Source organism: Periplaneta americana, chromosome 4 (assembly GCF_040183065.1).
Source record: "Periplaneta americana isolate PAMFEO1 chromosome 4, P.americana_PAMFEO1_priV1, whole genome shotgun sequence".
NCBI classification, from domain to species: Eukaryota; Metazoa; Arthropoda; class Insecta; order Blattodea; family Blattidae; genus Periplaneta; species Periplaneta americana.
In genome coordinates this window covers 159,552,863-159,577,074 of record NC_091120.1, presented here as the reverse complement: position 1 = coordinate 159,577,074, position 24,212 = coordinate 159,552,863, and the positions used below count along the sequence as shown (strand labels likewise).

The 24,212-nt window shown below is 35.7% G+C and overlaps 2 protein-coding genes across 3 annotated transcripts in view; one reads left to right on the top strand and one right to left on the bottom strand.

Annotated features, from left to right (window-relative positions):
- LOC138698368 (caspase-1-like) overlaps positions 1-10,014 on the bottom strand; it is a 359,132-nt gene extending 349,118 nt beyond the window's left edge. Inside the window, exon 1 of the mRNA XM_069824232.1 lies at positions 9,844-10,014. Within this exon, the coding sequence (XP_069680333.1) occupies positions 9,844-9,999 (156 nt within the window). The 5' untranslated portion in view covers positions 10,000-10,014. The remainder of the gene's footprint in view (positions 1-9,843) is intronic.
- Positions 1-22,763, top strand: part of LOC138698370 (glutathione S-transferase-like) — a 92,826-nt gene extending 70,063 nt beyond the window's left edge. The window contains exons 2-6 of one of the 2 annotated variants that reach the window (XR_011331847.1): positions 4,845-4,988; positions 6,930-7,097; positions 13,773-13,915; positions 14,196-14,428; positions 20,853-22,763. Coding sequence is in view for 1 of the 2 variants with exons in the window: in XM_069824236.1 (XP_069680337.1) it covers positions 4,853-4,988; positions 6,930-7,097; positions 13,773-13,915; positions 14,196-14,363 (615 nt within the window). In the remaining variant the exon portion in view is untranslated. Of the gene's footprint in view, positions 1-4,844; positions 4,989-6,929; positions 7,098-13,772; positions 13,916-14,195 lie in introns of both variants that reach the window. The other variant, XM_069824236.1, reaches the window with a different exon arrangement.
- The last annotated feature ends 1,449 nt before the right edge of the window (positions 22,764-24,212 follow it).

Here is a 24,212-nt window from a genome sequence, read left to right as displayed (position 1 = left end):
CCATGAATTGAACAGACACCGATCTTACTACTCCCACCTCTACCTGTAGCAGAGGATCAGCTGTTTCAGAGGAATACTTAGTTGTGTATTGATTTGAAATGTTTCTTTACGTTTCTATTTTTTAACGTAATTCGAACTAGAATTATTTTCTATCTTTCTTTCTTATACGTTGTACTATATTTGTATCTAGTCCTCAACATATTCTATTTATTATAAATTAGCATACTGAGGTTACAAAAAAGCTTCTTTAAGACATATTTATGTTATTTTAATAGGTTTATGGTGACTTTTTATGTTCACTGTATATTCCAGAGGTGTCCAAACGCCTATAGAACTAGGAGATATTGCACGTCAAGCATGCTCTACTAAGGTCAATAACTTTCAACATAAAATAGGAAAAACGACCTTAAAGAATAAGCGCTGCGGGTTGCTTACGCCAGGGGTTACCTCGTACGAGCTACAATTGGACATTTATGGTGTATTCAGATTGGGGGCAGCAATCATGCCGCACCCCAACAACTCTCTAAGCAAGAACAAATAACTCCCACAACATCCAGACGGAATGTCCATCCCTTTACCTTAATATGCCTCTCGAATCTATTGGTTCATATTTTATTATAATGTATTTTTAGTCTTATTTAAAGACGCTATACCAAATAGTAGGTTATTTAGCATCATGGAATTGACGATATCAAGATGCTGTTTGGCGATATAAGGCAGAGGATACCCTGTGGGATTAATTATTGTTATTCACAATAGCTGGGAGAGACCTCGGAAACTATTACTCGCCAGATATCCTGGATTTCCCAGGATCGTTCTGGATTTTAATGGCGTGTCCTGTGTCTAGTTATATTTGTCCCTTAAAGTCAAACAAATTTTAAAAATACATTTTTTTCATTTCTATAACATTATTTTTTTAAAATTCTACTCTTTTTTTCAAGACTTCTGGCGCCTCCTAACAAAGACAATAATGCTATAGTATGCATTATGTATTATAAGTACGTTTTTCTTTACTCTCTTTGTCTCTTTGAAAGTTGATTTATTATTGATAGGATTTAAACACTGTATCATTCATTTTTTTGTATTAGATCAGCCTGTAATGTAACATTATTTCTCAAGACTTTATTAATAATTCCAAAAAAAAATTCACTTTCTAACAAAAATGTAACAAAATTAAAAGTTTAGGCCCTATATAATTATTTCAAATAAATGAAACAAACGAAATCAGTTGTACTGCAAACTGAATTAATTAATTAAAATGTGTACTCACGTTAAGGTACGCTGTATCATCTATTCTGGATTCATGTGAGAACATCTGGCAACCCTGATACTACAGCAACTTCGTTTTGTTTCTTTCTTGCTTGAAATCCGACTACAAATGTCTAGGGAATTGAATATACAATTTTGCAGGCAGACGTTAGTAGCAAAGAGGAAGTGGCATACAATGCCTTACTCAATAAGCGTCAATCTTCTTCTGCCGTCTAGCGTGTTATATTTTGAGTTGTTTTAAAGCATTGCGCATTGAATATTACAACGGAAGATTATAAACATATTGTATTACAGAAATGTGTGTCTCAATTGCTCCAGTACACAATCTTATACAGGATGCGAATTAACGGAGGAGTTGGGGGGGATTTCCCCCCTTTTGGAAAGTTACCCACTATATTTCGTCCAAACATGCAATGAGGAGACCATTCGAGCTAAGATAAATATACATTTACTGAAATATATTAAACGATATTAAATATCTATGCAATGCAAACACACGCTTTCAGAGATGCTCTGAAGCAATGTACGACAATATCTTGAGATGCGCAACAAATGTAACTATAATAATTCAAAAACACATTCGAATTTCTTCCTACAACCGCATACGTTAACATTATGCTGCGCAACAATCGACACCATAAGGCCAGGACCGGTATTGCTGATGTCCTCAAGCGTCGTGGATGGGAGGTACATGAGGAGATCCACTGCGTTTCATCCTTGGATTCGAACAGAAGAGCAGATATTGTAGCCATCCACAGGACTCAATCTAAGGGATTAGTTCTTGATCCTACAATCCGGCTTGAGAGGGATGCCCTGCAGGCACAACACGTTGATGAGGAGAAGAAATCCATTTATGAGTCTTGCATCCCTTATCTAAGTGAGAAATATAACATTCCCACTAGTCAGTGGAGTGTTTCTGGTCTTTTGTTTGGTGCACGTGGCACACTTCCTAAATTCACATGTGATATTTTAAAAGCATTCGGACTCCGATTTTTTGAAATTCAAAAAATTTTGTTGAATATTCTTAAGGATTCAATCCAAATATTACATTACCATTTATATTTTGGCGATTGATGATTGTGTTGGGTTTGCATTGCTCTGAATTTTTTACTAAACAATTCCTGTCTTTCTAAATTATTCTGGATCTTTATTGTCACCCTCATTGAGGGCAGATTATTTTCTTTAAATATATATATATATATATATATATATATATATATATATATATATATATATATATATATATATATATTGGAGTGACATAAAAGAAATCGAAGTCTTAAAAAATTTTAAACTCAATAAACAATTCAGGCGCCACATATAATTTTTAGTCGCCATGGCTACCTGGCGCCCGGAACTTGTTTATCCCTGATTTTTACAATAAGTGGTACAAAGTTTCAACAAATAAAGTTCAGTAGCAGGAGAGAGTTGGGTAGTATCGGACATCGGGTAATATCGGACAGTGATGTTTCTTTCATCTACCACCAGATGGTAGTATCTGAGTGACATGGTTACGTTTCTGTATGCGACATTTGAATACTGCTTTCAGTTGGAATCATTCGCTCGACGAATACACTTTGCAGATGCTATTTTGTGTTTGTGTGGTTTAGTTTCTGTGTATCGACTTAAGTCTGGTAGTCTGCCTTTCTCGCACTTTAAGTATTGATACAATATATCTTAAATACAGTGTAAAGTTACTCTTAAATAATAGATTGGTGTATTAGTTACAATGAAAATTATTATATAGTTTAAATTTGGGTGCCAATATAATGACGGTGTAATTCGGGTAGTATCGGACAGAACTTTATCACCTAGTATCGGACAATTTTTAAAATACATATTGGGTCCCCCTATTCATACAACGCACAGGCTTCAACCATTAGACAGGAGAGTTATGAAGGCCTTCAAGAATGCCTATAATGAAGCTTGCTCTGGATGGAAGCCCAGAAATCGTTCCTCAAGCATTATGGACTATAAAGTCGCAGAACTGGTCAACTTTGGATTTTCACGGGTATGCCGCTTGGATTAGCAATGAAAGGGTTCGAATGTGCTGGCATTCATGAACCGGAACATTTCGCCAACTTAGACTATATGCCATCTGAAGGGTCTTGATATCCCTGATAAGTTTTCTTGAAGAGTCCAGGAATGGTGGATCTAAAGGTCCTGAGACAACTGTAGAGGACATTCCTCAGCCTCCAGAAGTACAAGAAGCTTCAGCATCTAAGCCAGTACCTACGTTGTGCAATGCCAAGCAGTCCACTTCTTTCCAGCTGTTCCCAATCTCAAGCTTAAAGGAATCATCTTTTGGATCTATAACACATGCTTCATGCTTGAAACCACCCAATCAGCATCTTGATCCAGCATCAACGTCAACGTCAACGTCAAAATATAGCTCAAACACACTACTTCTGACTCCCTATTTTAGTCGCATCATTAAACTGATTTCACCAATGGCAGAAGCTGCTCAACAAGGGCTTAATGTGAGAAGGAGACGAGCTGCCAGAAGTGGAATATTCTCATCAAACCCTTAACAAAACTCAGCTGGAAGGGAGACAGGCTTTGAAGAAAAATGAAAGAGCTAACAAGTCGAAACAAGAACTAAAACCAAGGACGGAAAACATTTTGAAGGGGAAACACAATGTATCATTTGCGGAGAAGCCTTCCAGGAAGCTGGATCAAGTGTGACTTCTGCCAGGGTTCAGCACATGAGAACTGTGCTAACACAGAATGAACTAGAGAATTTTACAAATGTGATTGGTATGAAATAACAGAAAAAATGCAAAAGTGAATTTGTTTGACTGTTCTAATCACAGACAATGAAAAAATAACAATGTTTAGGGTGTGTCCGATACTAGCCGACACTCTTCTCGATTTCACTATTTTAGAATATTACTCTGAATTTAAATTTCATGTGTTAAAGTTACCATTGCATAGTTTTGTTATTCACATTTAGTAAAAATAAGTATGTTCCTTTTATGGTATATTAATTATCCAATTCAAAATTAATTGTAGGCCCTAAATCCAATCAATCCTTAACTGTCCGATACTACCCGAATCTCCCCTAAATGTTTTACGGTGTTTTTATTTTATTCATACCCAAACGGATTACCCTGTATTATCGTAAAAAATATAAAAAGTTAATTTACAATAATGATTTCTACGCCGTCACTTATGAAATATTTATATCCGTGTCGTCAATAATCTTTTTCTTGACCACACCACACTTTTCCCACAATGCAATGAACATTCAATATTAGGCCTAATTATGATAGTGGAAAGGAATATTCATATTGAACTAATACTTCAGTTACAAAATAACTGTATTTTCCACGACTTCCATCACTCTCTGCCATGAATATAAAACAGTCTCCGTTAATATAAAAAAAAAAACAGAATCATAAAATTGATCTCCATAAATAACTGCCTCTAAATATGACAAAATTAGCAAGTAATATTTTAAAATATGAATAAATATGAAAATATATATTTCACCACACTGCAGTCCGCACATCAGGCAGAGAGATCTGTTTATTGTAGGGACGCCATGTCAGCTCAGAGTTGTTTCCTTCTTGCAGGAGCGGTGATGGCGCCGTCGTACAAGCTGATCTACTTCAACGCGCGCGGCAAGGCGGAGCACATCCGCTTCATCTTCGCGTATGCCGGCATCGACTACGAGGACGAACGCATCCCACAAGACAAATGGCCCGAGCTCAAGAGACGTGAGTGCGTCCCAATTGTCATACATTCTCTATGTGTGTATGTAGACTAAATAATCTGAAATCGAAATCAGGCCCTATACTGATATACTGTGTAATAGGTAATTTATTTACACAGACTTCTTCAGCTATAGACGAAATTCGGAGGTGATTTTATTGAAGAACTTCTGAGATAAGACTATGTTAATGGCAGACGAATTTAAGTAATGGGACAGAATCAACATCACAGTCACTTTTCCTGAAACTGAAATCTCTGTATCAAAGATTTCTTTTGTCAATTTTAGGATCTCTTTGTATTCAGTTCACTGGAACTCTGCGATTCTGATATGGAATAATAATTTGTTTTGTCACTTCTCATCTAAAGACTGATTATTCAGCGATAATGCAGCAATGATGGAATAAAAATGGTAGGTGAATCCGAAAAAATTTGCTCCGTAACAGTCACATCCACAAAAGAAAAAATCTGAAAAGGACTGTCCGGAATCAAATACCGGTATCCATCTGACTGAGCTATAGCCGAGTCTTGCTAAATTGTACTACTTGCACAGGCATGTCACAAGCCACACTTTATGGTTAGGGCACGAAATAGAAACAAAAGCGGAGATAAAAACGTGAGATGAAGGAGAACTAAGATGAAAAGAAAGAAGAGTGGGAAGGAAGAGAATAGAGATAAAGAATAAGAAAATATAAGTATGGTTTAGAGGAAGAAACAAATGTGAAAGAAAACTGAAAAATTAGGAAGGAAAAGAAAAAATAAAGAAGAGTATGGAGAGGAATAAAACAAAAGAAAGAAGAGAAAATAAAAAGGAAGAAAACATAAACAGAGGAAATGTAAAAAGGAGAGAAGGCAAACAAGAGAAAAATGTAAATAGGGAAAAAAAGAATGAATAGGAAGAGCAGAAAAAAAGAGCGGGAAAGGAAAAATAAGGGAGGAAGAGAAATAAAAGGAAAGGGAAAGCGAAGAAAAGGAAAGAAAGAAAAAGTGAAGAAAAGGAAAAAAAGAGAAAAGGTAAAGAGAAGAAAAAGAAAAGAGAGGAAAGAAAAAAGAGAAGAAAAGGAAAAAGAGAGAAAAGGAGAAGGAAAAAGAGAGAAAAGGAAAAGGAAAAAGAAAGAAAAGGAAAAGGAAAAAGAGAAAGAAAAGAGAAGAAAAGGAAAAGAGAAGAAAAGGAAAATGAGAAGAAAAGGACAAAGAGAAAAAGGAAAAAGATGAAAAAGAAAAAGATGAGAAAAGGAGAAAAAGAGCGAAAAAGGAAAGACGAGAAAAAGAAAAAGAGAAGGAGAATAGAGAAGAAAAAGGAAAAATAGAAAAGAAAAAGAAGAAAAGAAAAATTAAGAAAAGCAAAGAAAAAGAGGAAGAATATGGTAAAAATAAAATGCAACAAAACTGATACAGAAAAAGTGTGAAGGGCATAGGAAGAGCAAGGACCATGAGAAATGAAAGATAATAAGTTTGAAAAAATGGAGAACTGAGAGATGCAAACAGAAGGAAAGGTGAAAAAAGTGTAGGGATAATATAAAAGTCAATAGAAAGAAGAAAAGACCAAGAAGTACGTGTGGAAAACGAACGATCGAAAAATAAAAGAAAAGAGAAAGTAAAGCGAAGAACAACACATGGACATAGAAAAGGGGGATGAATGAATGGGAAGGTAAAACAATAAAAGATGAAAAATGGGGGTGAAAAGGAATACATGGACAAGAATAGAAAAGGAGGAAATGTAAACGAAGAAAATGGAAAGGAAATAATCTGTAAAAAAAGAGATGAGCGTAAAGGCAGAGCAATAAGCATGGGTAGAAGAGGGGAAGAAGTAAAAAGAAAATGTCTGAGCACAGTTTTCATTTTGCCTTTGTTCCGCTTTCGAACTATCGCCATCGTAATCTGTAAAGGTATGTATATATATATTATGTATGTGCTTGGTTCTGATCAATTATGGTTATACCGGACAGGGATGCCGTTCGGAATGCTGCCGGTGCTGGAGATAGATGGCAAGCTCATGGGGCAGTCCAACGCCATCGCGCGCTACCTGGCGCGGCAGCACGGCCTGGCGGGACGCGACGAGTGGGAGAGCCTGCAGTGCGACATGCTTGTCGACACACTCACCGACCTCAAGCAAGGTGCCTCCAGTTGTCTTCTTTGTAAGCATACATTCTCATGGGGGTAGACCACCATGTCAATAATGTCAAAACAAGTGCTTATACATATTTTGGCCACTCGAGCGCAATTACGAGGGCCGTAAAAACAAGTTTCCCTGGGGCCGTTTACAGAAAGGAAACAATCTCGTGGAAAGATTTATTGGAACAGATGCATCAATTGTTGCAGGGGCGTATTTTGCGGGCTACCGGCGGTAGCCCAAGGAAATTACAAAAGAAAAAGTTTATAATATAACATAATGTAATAATTTTGTATTATTAGTTTTACCATAGTAATTTAAATTAAAGTAATTGTTAGATATATTTTGTGTAATAATAGGGTCAGCGGTAGCCCAAACCCTTTAACCAGTATACGCCACTGTTGAGTCATTTTTCAACATATTCCCCACCAGAATTGAGATAACTGTCATACCGTGGAAACAATAGGCGTGTGCAGACGACTGTCACACACTAGTTTCGATCCCAGGCAGCAGACTTCTACAACACAAGGATACGAAAATTGATCCCATTGTATGACAAATGTCTCAATTCCGTTGGGGAACATGTTGAAAAATAGCTCAACAATCTGTTCCAATAAATCTTTCCATTAAAATGTATTTTCTTTCTGTAAACGGCCCCAGGGAAACTTACTTTCTTCACGGCCCTCGTAATTGCCCAAAATTTGTATAAGCACTTGTTTCGACATTATTAACGTGATGGAAGAAAAAAAAATAACTTTTTTATCTGCCTCCTTGAGAATATTTGCTTGTTAGTTATATTAAGGTCACTTTAACTTCATATTATCTTCTAAATCGCTTTAGTCGCCTTCCTCTCCTTTCCCTATCCTTAATATTGGTCGCCCCTCTTTTAATCTTCTCATTTTATTTTATTGCAGTCGGTATTGTAAGTAAAATATCGATACCTACTTATATCGATAGTATCGCAATGTCCATAGTCTTACGTGAATTACGGCAAATACAGTGTGTTTCAAAAATACACGACAAAATATCAGGGTTGGATTCTACACATGTAGACGATAAAAAAAAAGTTACATAAACATAGGTCCAGAAATGGATAATTATTGAGATATTAGACACTGAAATAATATTTTAGTACTACAAATTAATGGTACAAAATGAACTTAGTACAGTACATGTAGCACATGTTAGTCTTAATGGCCGTGAACACCTAGATGAACGTTATCCTGATCACTGGGCAGGTGGAGGTGGACCAATTGCTTGGCCTCTACGCTCACCTGATCTAAACCCGTTGGACTGTTTTGTATGGGGTTGGTATACTTAACTGCTGTGAAGATGAAGCAATACTTCATGCAAGAATAGTGTGGGGTTGTCAAACAATACGTACAAACCAGGCATTTTTAAGCGCGTTCGTACCTCAATGAGAGACGAGCAGAAGCCTGCAGTATGGCAGAGGGTGGGCATTTCGAACACCTCTTGTAAGGTACTGAACATGGTGCATCATTTTAAAACTAAACTGGACGTAGTAACGTACTAACATAAAATACTTGAGGTCCACACCTGTGGAGTAACGGTCAGCGCGTCTGGCTGCGAAACCAGGTGGCCCGGGTTCGAATCCCGGTCGGGGCAAGTTACCTGGTTGAGGTTTTTTCCGGGGTTTTCCCTCAACCCAATATGAGCAAATGCTGGGTAACTTTCGGTGCTGGACCCCGGACTCATTTCACCGGCATTATCACCTTCATATCATTCAGACGCTAAATAGCCTAGATGTTGATACAGCGTCGTAAAATAACCCAATAAAATAAAAATAATAAAATAAAATACTTGATTGATATCTCAATAATTATCAATTTCCGGATCCATGTTTATATAACCTCTTTTATCCTCTACATGTGTGGAAACCAATCATGAAATTTTTCCGTGTATTTTTAAACACCCTGTATATTATACTATTTCAGTCTAGCGATATCAGTTATGATCTTTTTTGGAGTACGAGAATACAGATAATTAAAAAAGGAAATACAATCAGTTTTACAAGATGTAGTAGCTATAAATAATAATGGATCTAAATCAACTGTAAATATGCAAACTATGAATGTTAAGAATGTAAAAGAAAGACAATGTTATAAGGAATCTAGTGATTCATAGTCCTATAAATCAGTGAATAAAAGAAGAGGGTTTCCTTAAAATATACAAATATTTGCCCTGCATTAAAAATACCATACAAATATTATAAAGGTATTGGTAAGCATAGGCCGTCACCTTCTCGCAATAGAGGTCCAAGGCACACACATTATCAAATATAATGTACAGATATTTTAATTAAATTTGGCGTAAGTATAGAATACCGTGGATCACCATAGCTGTTCCAAATTGTATTAACAAGTTTGGTTGTATTTATAATGTAGTCTATGTGATAGGCTGCGATACGAACAAGATCTAAAATTTGTGTACGTACTTTAGATACCAAAAATAAAGACGTTTCACCCGCAACCAAGGAGATTCATAACGTTTTGTCATTTCTTTCTTTTAGTATTTTTTTTTTAATTCTGGTAACTACCGGTAAGTCAATCTTCCGACAAGCATCATTCACTGAATGTAAAAATTTATTTATTTTTATGCTGTGATTTTAACTTAATACGCTGCAAAACTTCCGTACTTACTACTCCTTAAATTGTAAGTTAACAGCAAAGACCACATGAAAACACTTCATTGGTAAGAATAAAATAAAGATAGAGAACCGTCGTACTTACCACAATGTAGAATGCAGAATTAGGTAGAATTGGGCCTGGAGTTATCGTATCGGCAAACACGATGGTTTTAACATAACTGCACAAACTGGAAATTATTTTGACAGCTCTCGTCCACTCACGTTTTATTTTTGTAAAATTCCAACCAAGGTCAACCATATGTATATTGTAAACGCACGAGACGCCGGAACTATGAGAGTCAAACCTGCCGTCTGTCAGCCACGCTTCCCTTCGAGCTCTTCCAATTGATGTGTAGTGAGGGAATGACATTAAAAGAGTCAGAAAGTTACGGTGACTTTATAAAACACTATGTGGTCATCAACCTGTCGCCGCCATTAAGATTCCTATGAAATTATCACTTCCGACTAGTCGAGTAGCAGCATTGTAGTCCATCACTCTAATATGAACAGATTTAATTCTTCAGACAAATACAGTGACTTTATAACATCATCAAGTCAATGTGAAGTTAAAACAAAAATTAGCAATCAATAAAGGCGACAGGTTGGAAATACTAATTTGGAACTTTAATGGCGGCGACAGGTTGGTTACTACCGTGTTTATGTTTATAAAACCATTGAAGAACAGATACGACCTCTATTGCACGTTGTGCAAATCTTGTTTTATGCTAGTCTGTATGCCCATATTAAAAAAACAGGGTGGTACTCAAGTTACTGTTCAATAACGTTATATATAGGGTTGCTTCACTTCACTTGCTTATTTAACGACACTGTATCAACTACGAGGTTATTTAGGGTCGATGGGATTGGTGATAATGAGATATTTAGCAAGATGAGGCCGAGGATTCGCCATAGATTACCTGACATTTGCCTTACGGTTGGGGTAAACCTCGAAAAAAACCGAACAGCAAATGCGGGAATCGAACCCCCCGCAGAACGCAAGTCTGGATCGGCAGGCCTTAACCGACTGATCTACGCCGGTGGCTTATAGGGTTGCCAGATTTTTACGGAGGTGAAGTAGGAACACATGTATCGACACTGAATTTTCGACACAATAGTGAATAAACAAATCAGTAATTTGCGTAATATTATTACTTTATTTTCCATATTGAGACATATACTTAGGTCTATATCCAGCCCTATATTTAGGTAGTTCTCCGCCCATGGACGAGAAAAAAATTTCCGCCTCCCCGCCACCAACTAACTTATCCAAATAGGAGACATTTAACAGTTAAACTGCCATTAAAAAAAAAAAAATAAGTTGGCATGTAACAATTTAACATGCAGTATGCTACTATCTAATGCAAGCATCTGCGAAGTAGAAAAATATAGAACACTTTTCAGTTCGATTTTTTCTTTTCCTAAAAGTTTTCCGCTTCTACGAATTTGCCTGTGTAAATATGGACCTGTCTGTATCACTTATTACCACAATGATTGATATATTTTATTTTAAAATTATTAAAGGAAATTAATGTTTTTCCCTAATGGAAATATACTGAACACGAATTTAAATAAAAGATAATACTTTTCTTTTGAGCATAAAGTTCTCAACTCTTTCTTATTATAGGATGACCAGAAATTTCTTCACAAAAAAAAAAAGATAAAAGGACGTCAACGTGTCGTACTCCTGTGCGTGAAGAAACAGTTGAGCGCATAAGATCCTGTTTCGCGTTCGTGACTTCTTAAACACTACACTACAAAACCGAGGGATTGGTTGTAATGGGAATTATTTTCACGAACTGCTATCATGGCCTCCACGTTCTCCCAACTTAGCCCCTTGTGATCTTTTTTTGTGTGGGGCAGGGGCGGCTCTACAATAAGAACTGCAGAACCGCCATTTAAATGGACCTGAAGAAATTAAAAATGTAAAACGTGCTTTTATGTAATCTAGTTCATTGTTTCATTTATTTTTCCAATTCATTCTCCTTCGATTCGAGATTTTACTGTCTGTAGGAGCCTTCAACTGCTCGAGAATTTTAGCTGTAGTATACTTTTCGGATCTGTGATCGGCAGTTCCTGAAGCTCAACGTAGGGTAGTCGGCAGCAGAAAACTGGTTTTCTTCACCGTCCCATAAGACTGCATTAGAGCTGCAACCGAAGCAGCTCTCTCCGAATGTACAAAAGAACCGCCAACACCCTCATCTCTTTATGACCTGCCTTAGAACACACAGGCTTCTGGACTACTGTATATCATTACAGTTCCAGTGTACTATAGTACTGTGGGTGGTGTGATGTGATTAGTCAGTGTGTCTAAGGAAATATTTTATATTGAAAATGAATGAAATGAAAACCTAATCGACCAACCCTTTTCGAAATTAAATGAGAAATTGCTTGTTAACTTAAGAAATTAAGGACGTCCTACACAAAATTTAAATATTGAAATTTCTGGAAAAAGTCGAGGAAATCATGTAGCCTACTAGTCATTTTAATACCGAAATGTGTAATGGAAACGATTGGTTTTTTGCTGCGCTCATGAAAACACTTTCTCCCCCACCCGTGTATTCTGTTTAAAGGAGAAAATACATGGACAAAGACCGGAGTGAAGGATTTAGTTAATTTGACTTAAAAACTAGAAAAACATATGGGGCACATCTCCACTACGTGACTAGTTGTATCAGGTGGGAGAGGTGTAGCGCACGGAATGTTGCAGTACAATTTCGGGTGCACAGTCAACTTCGAGAAGGGGCTGTAATTACACGCGTTACCTGATTTAGATGCAATAAACAGCATGCGTTTGCTAAATACACTATTTTTCATGCAGAACTGCCAACCTTTGTAACCGCGGGCTGCTACTGGTGTGGGGGTATGTGAAGGATTCAGCATTTGTGATATCATTTTCCACATCTGCTGCCCAAATTCTGGGTTTGCATCATTAACGTCTTTGCTGAAATTGACAAACATGCTACATCGAGTGTGGAACGAACTTTATTACAGAGTTGATGTGTGTACAGTCGCTAGAGGGGCACATATCGAGCATCTACAGTATAATATGTAAATATATATATATACTTGGTGAGTTTTCCCTGCAACTGTACAGTTTTGTGATCATATATTAAATAATATCCTATAGTGATTTTCTGAAGCCGCTTCAATCATTTGTAAACACCCCATATACGTAAGACCAATACCATCTGACCAAAGAATAAGCATCCAGAAGCGAAAGTTGATATTATTGTACAAAGTAACGATAAAATTAACTGAATGACTCATACATTAAATTAGATTATGATTAGCTTTGAACTACATTCTGTGCAATGTATTCGGAATTCAAAAATTACAACACATTCAATTATAAAATACGTGAAAAGTTGTAAAAAATAAATAAAAGAATATAATAATTACAGATATTTTCAGATAGAAAATAGTACAGAGTACTTGGACCTCTAGAAGAGTATAATACTCTTAAAAAGAGTATATCTGATCACATCTAACATGGAGGAAGCTGGGTTTGCAGTGAATGAATATTCAATATTTGTGAGACAGATAGCAACCACTTGCCAATTCACTAATCCAACTTAATCTTTGAACAACAGCAGCAAACAATGAATGTGCAGAAAGCTATTGCAATGGAATGTGTTCTTGATAAAATGTACCAAGTGCTGTCCTACCAATATAACTCGTTTTTTTTAAATTATGTGAATATCACAAAGCTCGTAAACATAAATCCACCAGTCATACAGAAATATATTATAAAATTGCAAGTTACTTACCCTCACTCAATGATACCAGCTGTTTCGCTCATAGTCCTTTTGACTGCTGTTTTATGACCCATCACCTTGTTCAGGTGAATTTCTCAACTCTAAATTGGTATTAATTTTTGCAAAAACATATTTATTTTGATTGATTGAGTTATCAAAATGAATTCCTTTTGATTTGAACCTTCAATACAATGCACTATTATTTTGTAGTTTCATATTCAAAATATATGTGAATTGTACTGCAGAGAGTTTTTTAATATATTCTTCATGCTTGCAGAATTGTTCCAGTACCGAATGGAACCTGACCAATTCAGAAAAGAGGAGAAGAAGATAATCCTCATGAAAGAGAAGATTCCTTTCTACCTCAACAAGTTTGAGAAAATCGTTTCAGAGAACAGAGGATATTCTGTTGGGGGAGCGGTATGTAGATATAAAAATCATATCTGTTCAGTTGTGATCATTAAAAAACTCTTTCTCTTCTAATGTGAATCATCAGATAACTCAATCTCATATTCTTATGTTTGCATTTATTCTTTTAAAAAATTATTAACTTGTAACTTACACTTCAAAATCCAAAAGGAAAACTATGAAAATGTATCGCTCTTGGTAGAGTTTGAATCCGAGAACCTCAAATACAGCAGAAAACAGAATAAATGAAAGAATTTGTACATGGTATAATACTATTCTGGTACTGTTTCAGCTGACGTGGACAGACTTTGTATTTGCTGTATCGTTGGAGAATTTCGAGTTGATATTCGGCAAAGAATCTTTAGATCGATATCCTTCCTTGAAGGCTCTCAAAGAGAAGGTTTTTAACTTGCCCAACATACAGGAGTGGCTGCAGAAGAGACCAGCAACGGACTTCTGAACAGCAGGCCTCTCTCCATATATTCAACATCGTGTTCCTCAAACTGTTTATTACCAATCTGCGCTGTAAGGCAACCATAAATATTAATTTTCATTTAACATCTTGTAAACTAATTGCGACGAGTGAAGTCTGGTGGCACTTTTAAGTTCTACTCCACTAGTTTTTGTTTCATATACAAAAATACACTCATATCATATCAGAATAATGCTCGTAGCAATTAAACCAAAATTACAGCAGGATTAGCCAGATGTGATGGCTCATTGGAGGGATACCCTCAGAACCTTTCGCATTTACATCGTCTTCTGTCAATAGCTTCTCCCCCAATCAAGCTGCTCTCCCCACTTCCCTTGCAATTGGAAAAAAACAGTGTTTGAATTTAAAAAAATGAAGGGAGAGAAAAATTTCTCTTTAACATGCTAGTTTTTCTTTTATTTTTAAAAGTAATTATATCAATTATAACACATTCGGTTTTAAAGTTAATTTTATAAAGTTATGTACAGTATTATTATTGTTATATTTCTTCTTGTGAACGTTCATTTTAATTACTGTGGTACTTGACATGGTATTTTGAATTTCTGGTACCATGATAACTCTTTCTATCCTATCTTATGTCTTAATAGGAACTAGATAATTCACAAATCAAAAACAACAGTGTATTGTAGAAACAATTGCAACAGGCGTTTATTAAAAACAATAAACGTATGGTATTTCTGGCAACGAGCACAGAATACATAGAGTAGACAAGAACAGCTTGGAGGTGAAGCCACTTTTGTGGACAGTCGCAATTATGATGCTACCAGGGGCGGCTTTTGGGGCAGTGCCAGTGTGCCATGGCACCACCAATGAAAGAAACAAAAAATAATATCCTAAAAAGGAGTTGTAATCGTTTATTTCTACACATTTTATTCGTATTTCATCTGAACGAGCGCGCGCACATATCGGGACGCACTCTTGCAGCGTTTCTCCGAACGATGGAGCCAGTTCAGTGTGGCACTATCTGCCTCCATATAACACTGTACAAAAGGCTACTGATTCTAGTTTATATGCATTTCTTATGGCAGACTTTGAGCCGAATTCAATTTGACTCAGTAGTTAACATTCCGCCCGCTAGAGTACAGTAATGCAGAAATTTCGCTAGATGGCAGGGTTGTTGAAGACGTTTTCAGGGAACCATCACGCCCAGAATTACACGAAAATACAAGTTAAAGTTCCGCGCCAAATCTTAATGTAATGTTGCCAATTCAAAACTAATGCACACAACTTGGATTTGAATGTGTACATTATTATCCATTTAATTATATTGAATGCAGAGATAGTCAATCATGGTTTTTTTTAGAAAGATTTTTTTTTTCATATTGTGTAACACTATTTGTTAATTTTGTGTAATATTTGTTTTATTTCGCGGCCACTAAATATCGCTACACTGTTGCTAGTATTGATGCTTTTGTTAACAATACATGAGATCTGTGCAGGACATGAACATGTGTTATTCAGGCTGCTGCCTTGGATTCATCGGCCTGTTTAAATAAAGTGCAAACGTGTTCATTTATTATCTATATCATTGTTCATCTCGTGTGTTTTTGCCAGTAATTTTACTAGTTAAAAAAGTTACTTGTATTTGACTTAACAATACTGAGAAAGTTTTGCATTATCTGTATTTGTATATTTCCTTATTAGTTTCGGAAATGGTATTGTAACTGTTACCAGGTGCATTATTAACTGCACACCTGGTAAAATACCTGGTTTAATATTAATGTGTTTTATATAACATAATGTAAACGTGATCTGTGATTATCATCTTTTACTTGGGTGATTTGCGTGCAATCATTTCCCCCCCCCATTTTTGGCACAACTACCAGAATGCCTCACCGGCCGCCACTGGATGCTACCAAAACATTGGGCTCCCGGTTAGCACATGGGCAGTTGATTGTGATGTTGCATCGTTGTTTTAATTAATAAATGATCTAATTTCGATATGAAATTCTTATTATCATAAGATCTCCTATAACGTAATAGCTATTTTGCAATGTTTTGGTAGCAACAAGATGGCGTCAGGTCATCAAAGCGGCTTCACTCCTTCCAATGGTATTAAAATGCTAGTGTCTACTCTATGCATTCTTTGCTCGTTGATTTCTGGCATAGTTATTAAAAAAAGACAGTCTAAAATGTTTTAATATATTATTTTTATATTAAAGGATAACATTTTTTTTTAAATGTTGAAATTCAGGTGATATTTACACACAATATTCAGAACAAGCTCACTGTAGCAAATTTTCTCTAGAGGACAAAATGTTTTGGCTGTCGCACAGAAAATAAAAGTTAGTTTTTAGAAATGCAATTTCAGGAAAAATATCGCTGTTCAGTCTGGTGTGGTCCCAATAATATTAAAACATATTTTTAGATTGGGAAACAGTTGGGAATGAAGACAGGAATGCAGAAATTGCGAAAAAGAATCCAGAAGAGGGCAATTCCCCCAATCTTCCCCTTCAAATCGAACACTGGCAAAAAGTGGCTATAGATTGTGTTCCAGGTACTACTGTATCTAGCTTATCCTGTTTCAGCAAGTTTTTGCAAGCAATCCTGCTCATCTAGTTGTAATGGAATTATTATTTTCAACAGTGTGTGTTGAAATAAATGGTTGGGGAAAAAAAAATGTTTTTCATTGGCAATTGGCAAGGAGAAGTATAGGGAATGCAGACCTACAAAGGAAGATACATTCCTCTCCATCCACCCATCACTTCTGGCTAGATCTAGTAGAGTAATTCTCTACTTTACGTCCATATTCAACCAGGCTTCATTCAGAAACGATGGAATAATGATACGGAAAGCATATAGACATGATGGAAGGAAAATAGCAAGGGAAATCAAAGTACTCGAAAAATCTTACCAAACAATTGTTTTGTCTATCGGAAATCTCACAAAATTTGCCCGGATAAATCCATGTCCTTTTTTTTTTTTTTTTTTGTTGAGAAGACTTCAGTAAAATTAAGCTGAATTATATATGCTTTAAATATATTTAAAAAAATAAGTACCCAATGCCTCTACGAAGTTTTTTTTTTTACTTGGTTATTTAACTATGCTGTATCAACTACTAGGTTAGTTATCGTCGATTGGATCCCGTGTTCTTGTCAGTTTTTTCTATCCAGAATGACCTCAAGAATAACTTGCATAAGGATCAGCGAATCATCTTGTATATGCAAATCAAGAGCGTTGGTACGTTAAACCAAAGGTCCCGGGTTCGATACCTGGCTCCGGAACAATTTTTCCCTCGAAATTATTCAAATCAACTTTACAGGGAGTTATACCTGAAATCTTGATTTGCATAATACACGTCGTTAACAGAAAACCACAATTTAAGTCACACGGAGTTAGTGTGCACTCGAAGTTGGTTGCTTGACGGTTGTCAGCCCACTTTGAGGTCTGTGGATATAGAGGGAAAAATTGGATCGGTGTCGGTTAGAGTTCCCGGGTAGCTCAGTGGTAGAGCGTTGGTACGTTAAACCAAAGGTCCCGGGTTCGATACCCTGCTCCGGAACAATTTTTCCCTCGAAATTATTCAAATTATTCATCTTGTATATGCTTCTACAGTGAAACCTGTTCAAGGCGGAAGTGACATGGTCCTAATTTTTTTTCCGCTGTGGACAGGTTTCCGTATTATTCAAGTGTTACATTAAAATGGAATATTTTATCATTCGTATACATGAAAAACTGCAAGGACTACAAAATATTCCATTTAACACTACTCACATTAAATCAGCCTTCTGTTGCTTATTTTTTTGGTGAATCATCTTGATGAAAATAGTATCGTAACTCACTCATTAGTCATTAAACACTACTAAAGTTTACTAATCTCATTCAATTTAATATCCAAAACTATACTATAATAGGCCTACTGTATTGTATATGACTGCACATTATTAATAATTGGACTAGAAGCCATCCATTAGAAGCTTTGAATTCTGCTTTATGTAATTTCTTTTCCAGTACAATGGCTTGATTTGCAGAATAGATTTAGAAATTGACATGTTCTTTGAAAGGTCATGAAGAACCACACACACAACAGTTTATTTATTTCCACATAAACAGTTGTTTTCTGGTTCCTTTTATGTCACCAATATTGGCAGCAAGCCACTCACTCTTTAAAGTGTCACACGTGAGTTTTCTGAACTTAAACATTATTTCACATACACTTCGTTTCTAATTTTCCTTTAACTCGATAACTTTTACTTCATCACTTAATGTTAATGCTACATTTTACGCAACTTTTTTTTTTACCAGGAAATCACTACACTTGCGCTCTGTCTAGCTACGACAGTGTACGGGTGTGAAGCATTGCAAATCTCTGAAGGGACTCGTCTGCCTAGTCATCAGGGTAATAAAATTTATGACAGACAGGCCATCACACCCTCGTACCCTCTAAAATTTTGCAAAGAAAACTTGTTTTTATCTTAGTGACCTATATATTTCGTATATTCCTTGAAATTACACACTGCTTCAAAATATAGTTACAAAATAAAGTGTGCCCAAAATATTATTTCCGTTTTGAACAGTAGCAGGCAGTTTCCGTTTCCGCGTTGGACAGTTTCCGTTTTATTCAGGAAAAATTGCATATAATACATACGAATTTCGCCGGGACCAATAAATTGTTCCGAAAGAGACAGGATTCCGGATTATTCAGGTTCCAATTTGAACAGGTTTCACTGTATTATGTAATCAAAGATACATACACTATACACACATAATATTCCACTCAATTCATAATCCTGAAGTTGACTGCAACTTGTTGCCGCTGTGAAATGTACATTGAGCACTGGATTTCTGCACTACTCGAAAGGCCTTGTATGAATATTACAACCACATGAAAAACTGAATTTGAGAAAAAATGTGACTTTTGCAATTCACGATTCAATTATGAGTAGATTTTCGAGTACTTTGGCTTCTCCTGCCATTATTCAGTCACCATTTTTCCATTCCATAATATATGATAACAATCAGCATCTTTAAAAATAATGATTGAGTTACATGGTAAATGAGTCACTTCATATACGCATACAGGGTGTAAATGATAAAAACTGCCAAACTTACAAAGGTGGTACAGCATAGTTTACTGAACAAAAAAGTCTAATAATGTTTTGTTCTAATTGTAACATTTTATCCAGAAAGAAATAGTTTTTGCAAGCTCTATATTTTTGTAAAAGTGCATAACTGTGTACAGTTGTGAAACTAACATAAATAAGTCACGAAACACGAACCAATAGTCAATTTACAGTTTTAACAGCTGTCAGTGGGTGATTTAAGTCACTTGTAGCTAGATTATAGATATGGATAGGGATTGTAGATTTTATATTCACGAGCTTCGTGGCACTCACTTGATTAATGGAGAGGTGATGTGTGTTGCTTCAATGCTTTCTACAATGTCGGTTTCCTACATATTCGCCCTTTCCTTCTGATGTTTAAAGAAAAATTTTATACATCTTGATTACACAACTTTTAACACTGTATCACTTCGGAATATGTAAGACAAGAACTTTCGTGTGTTAAATATGATTAACGTACCTTGTTACAGAACAAATAACACTCTACAAAAACATCTCAACACACAAACACCACAAACAAACAAATACAACCATACAGGCGTATACAAACTCAAATGTAACACCTGCAACAACTTCTACATAGGACAGACAGGCAGATCATTTCAAACACATTATAAAGAACACATCACAGCCATAACAAAATTACAAAACACCTCCACATATGCAGAACACATCACAAATGCCAACCACACCTACAGAGACATCAACACAGACATGGAAATACTGCACATCCAACCAAAAAGCCAGAAACTCAACACACTAGAACAATATGAAATATACAGACACACGAAAACACACCCCAACGATATTCTCAACACACAACTCAATTTCAAAACACATACACTCTTTGACTCTACACTACGAACGCACCCACACAGGAAACAAGAGGCGCCAAGACCAACAACGACCAGTTCCGAAGATGACTGAAAGTAGGTTGAAACATGTTAACAAGGTACGTTAATAATATTTAACACAAGAAAGTTCTTATCTTACATATTCCAAAAAGTTTATGACAGAATCAGTGATCTGATCAATGGTTATGCTACAAATAATATACAGTATTTTATTATATTAAAATTACATTGTGAGACAGTAGAAAACATTATTAAATCTTATGTTCAGAGGACCTGCTGTGCTATCTATGCAAGTTTGATCGGTTTACTCTAGTATATTTTAAATTGGTATAATACTGTAATGTAAAGATATTGAATACGTTCACCTTGTCTATTTTTTAAATTACCCAAGTAGGTATGATGATAGACCTGAGTGTATAAAATGAAATAACTAAAAGAAAGCACGTATAAAATGAGAAACAAATTTTGAACAAGGGATTCAATTTATTTACAAAATAACAAAAGATATATATTTATTTTCTTTCTCAATCTACTTTCAGCTCAAGTGGTTGGATAGATATGAAGCCACTAGTATGTAATGGAGGGTATGTTACAGTTCTAACTGGCATGACCAGGCACTTCTCGTGGAGCATTGCTAGTGGAGAATTAATGAAATTATGTTAAAAGAAAATGGGAGTATCCTTAGAAAACCTGCACAAACACCGTCTTTGTAAACCACAAATTCCACTTGTACTTGCCACAATCTGAACCCAGTTTTCTGACATAGACAATAGATTAGCCATTCATTGACCAATGTATCCAAATTGATAATCTTAAGTGCACATTTTGTATAAGGTTTTTTGTTATTCACAAACCAGAACTCAAATTATATTAAAAAAAAAAATTGAGAAAATGCAAACTATTTGTGAAGTATTAAACTTCTGGTCCCGCGCAGTGGCGTCGTGGTCTAAGGCATCCTGCCTAGGACTCGCGTTACGGAATGCGCGCTGGTTCGAGTCCTCATGGGAGAAGAAATTTTCTCATGAAATTTCGGCCAGTGTATGGGACCGGTGCCCACCCAGCATCGTGATGCACTTGGGGAGCTACGATAGGTAGCGAAATCCGGTTGCGAAAACCAGCTATAACGGCTGGGGGGATCATCGTGCTAACCACACGATACCTCCATTCTGGTTGGATGATCGTCCACCTCTGCTTCGACATGTGGGCGTGAGGCCAGCAGCCGGTCGGTGTGGGCCCTTCATGGGCTGTAGCGCCACGGATTATTATTATTATTATTATTATTATTAAACTTTTGAGTGTTATTTTTTAACTTTGGTTATTGTGAATTTTAGAAATTTGTCTCTGGTATTTTTATATGTTCATCAAAATTCTATAAATTTAGTATTAAACTTCTGTGTGTTATTTTTTAACTTTGGTTATTGTGAATTTTAGACATTTGTCTGTGGTATTTTTATATGTTCATCAAAATTCCATAAACTGGAAAATTTCTATGCTTTCACTTCGGTCTCATGAATTAACAGCAGTTAATTCCGTTTTGTGTGCAAGCTATCAAATTCATATGTGTAAAGTAATTTATGGAAATGTTATGCATTAACACATCATTTTAATACCTAACAAAGGAAACATTACATCAGCTACATGCAATGTGGCAGTTATTTAATTTACATGCTGTACATTTGTCTAACAACCAAATCTGTATCCCCCTCCCTATCTCAAGAAATGGTGTTTTCTTGTCTTTTTCAATCCCTCTTCTATCCACCCCATACCTTCCCACGTTCTCGTCAAATTGTCAGCAAAACACTATCAAACTTACACTAACTATAGTAGTCAAAATGACGAAATCTTATCGCTGAAGATTCAATTCATGTTATGTGGTCAGACTGTGTAACAATATCTGCATTCAAAACTACTTTATGAATTTTTATATATTTTTTCCTCCCTTTGTATTTCAATGAATATTATGTAGTACTACAAGACTGCCTAAATCAGCGGTCATCAACACAGTGCACCCTCGGGCTAGCGTTTCTTACCCGCGGATAAGTCATTGCACTAGCATGCATCCGTGGCTGTTGGCAGGTATGCTTTCTGCCTTTCCTTCTCCACGATGGTGCATATTACGATACATTCGTTACCCTTTATCCATTTCAGCGAGTGCTGATGACCACTGGCCAAAATCCACGAAGTTTATATTTAATGATTTGCGAATTTTTATACATAACATTACAGCCCACATATTGAAATTCACAAAGTTTTTCAAAAGTTTTTTTGGTTATTATAAATTGCGGTTTACTAATTTAGTTTTTTTCCTTATTCAAATGATCATCCTATAGCAATCTAGTTTAGTTTGTGAAATGCTTCTTGAACTTCATTCTCAGATCTCCCCAATAAGCTAATCATCTACGCAGAGTATACAGGGTGTTTCAGAAATACTTTGACAAACCTTGGTGGCATGTTGCATTACACCAAAACAAGAAAAAAAGTTAATATAAACATATGTCCGAAAATCCTTACTTTTTAGTTATTAATGAAAGAACATAATTAAACATCTGTTAGATATTGTCAGCTTGGTAGCAAGTGTTGCAACTTTAATCAATTCAGAAACTCATGACAAATGTTCAAATTGTTCTCCTCTTGCTTCCACACATGCATGCACTCCTTGGCAACACATAGCCATCTAGAATACAATGGGTGCATCAGCAGACTTGTATTGATAACATCATTCAATTATCTAACAAAATTAATATTATTATCGGTTACAAACTTAAGTTGTTGGATTGTACTTCGAAACGTGTTGAACATAAACTTTCATTGTTATGAGTTTCTGAATTGATTACAGTTGCAACACTTGCTACCAATATTATAGATTTATTAATTTGTCCTACAGAATAATATCTGTAATATTGACAATTAATATTTGAGGAGAAAAATTCGCTCCAGTGCCAGGGATCGAATTTTTCTCCTCAAATATTACTTGCTACCAAGCTGACAATATCTAACAGATGTTTCATTATGTTCTTTCATTAATAATTAAAAAGCTAAAGATTTTCGGACATATGCTTATATGAACTTTTTTTCTTGTTTTGGTGTGAGGAACATGCCCCCAAGGTTTGTCAAAGTATTTCTGAAACATCCTATAAACAGTAAGATTAATGTGGTTGGTAGTTAAAAAAATTTGTAACATTATCAGCCACGGTTTTTTTGTGACTTTGTTAATGCATAATTTAGAAAGTATCTAACGTCTTGTTTCATTTCAGCTATACATGTTTCATTTTTTAGAATTGACATTATTTAAATAGACTATTGAATTACTGTATTTAAATTCTGGAACTGTGATATTTTTTAATGCATTCCAAATACAATATAACTTTAAACACAGTGGGTTGCGTGCCTCTAGGATTCAACTGTAGTTAGTGTTAAGTTTGAGTCTAGATACCCCATCCATCTTTTCTGTGCATCAAAATCTTTCCTCCCATCCAATTCCTAGCACTGCCAGACCTTTTATAGCGAAATTATAAGTTACTACATGGAGTAGTGAGTGTTTGAAATGTGTTCTTAGATTTGCCTTTGAATAAATAAAAAATTACAGGATGAAATTATGTTCTAAAACTGAAGTCAATAGGGCCTATTTATGTGTAAGCGTATTTACAGGGCTGGTTAAAGAGATTTGCAAATGGTTCGTTAAGTGATCATTAAGTAGTTTCTTAAAGGGTCTTCCTTGTTTTCTTATATCTTCTGGTGATCAAAATTAATTTCAATGTTTGTGGCATAATCCTTGTACCAAGAAGAGAATGAATCGTATATAATAAAATGTTGCAGACAAATGATTTAACACAACTTAAATTTGAATAGTGATGTTTCTTAGATACTGGATTAAATGTATAATGGTAAAATACGTGTCA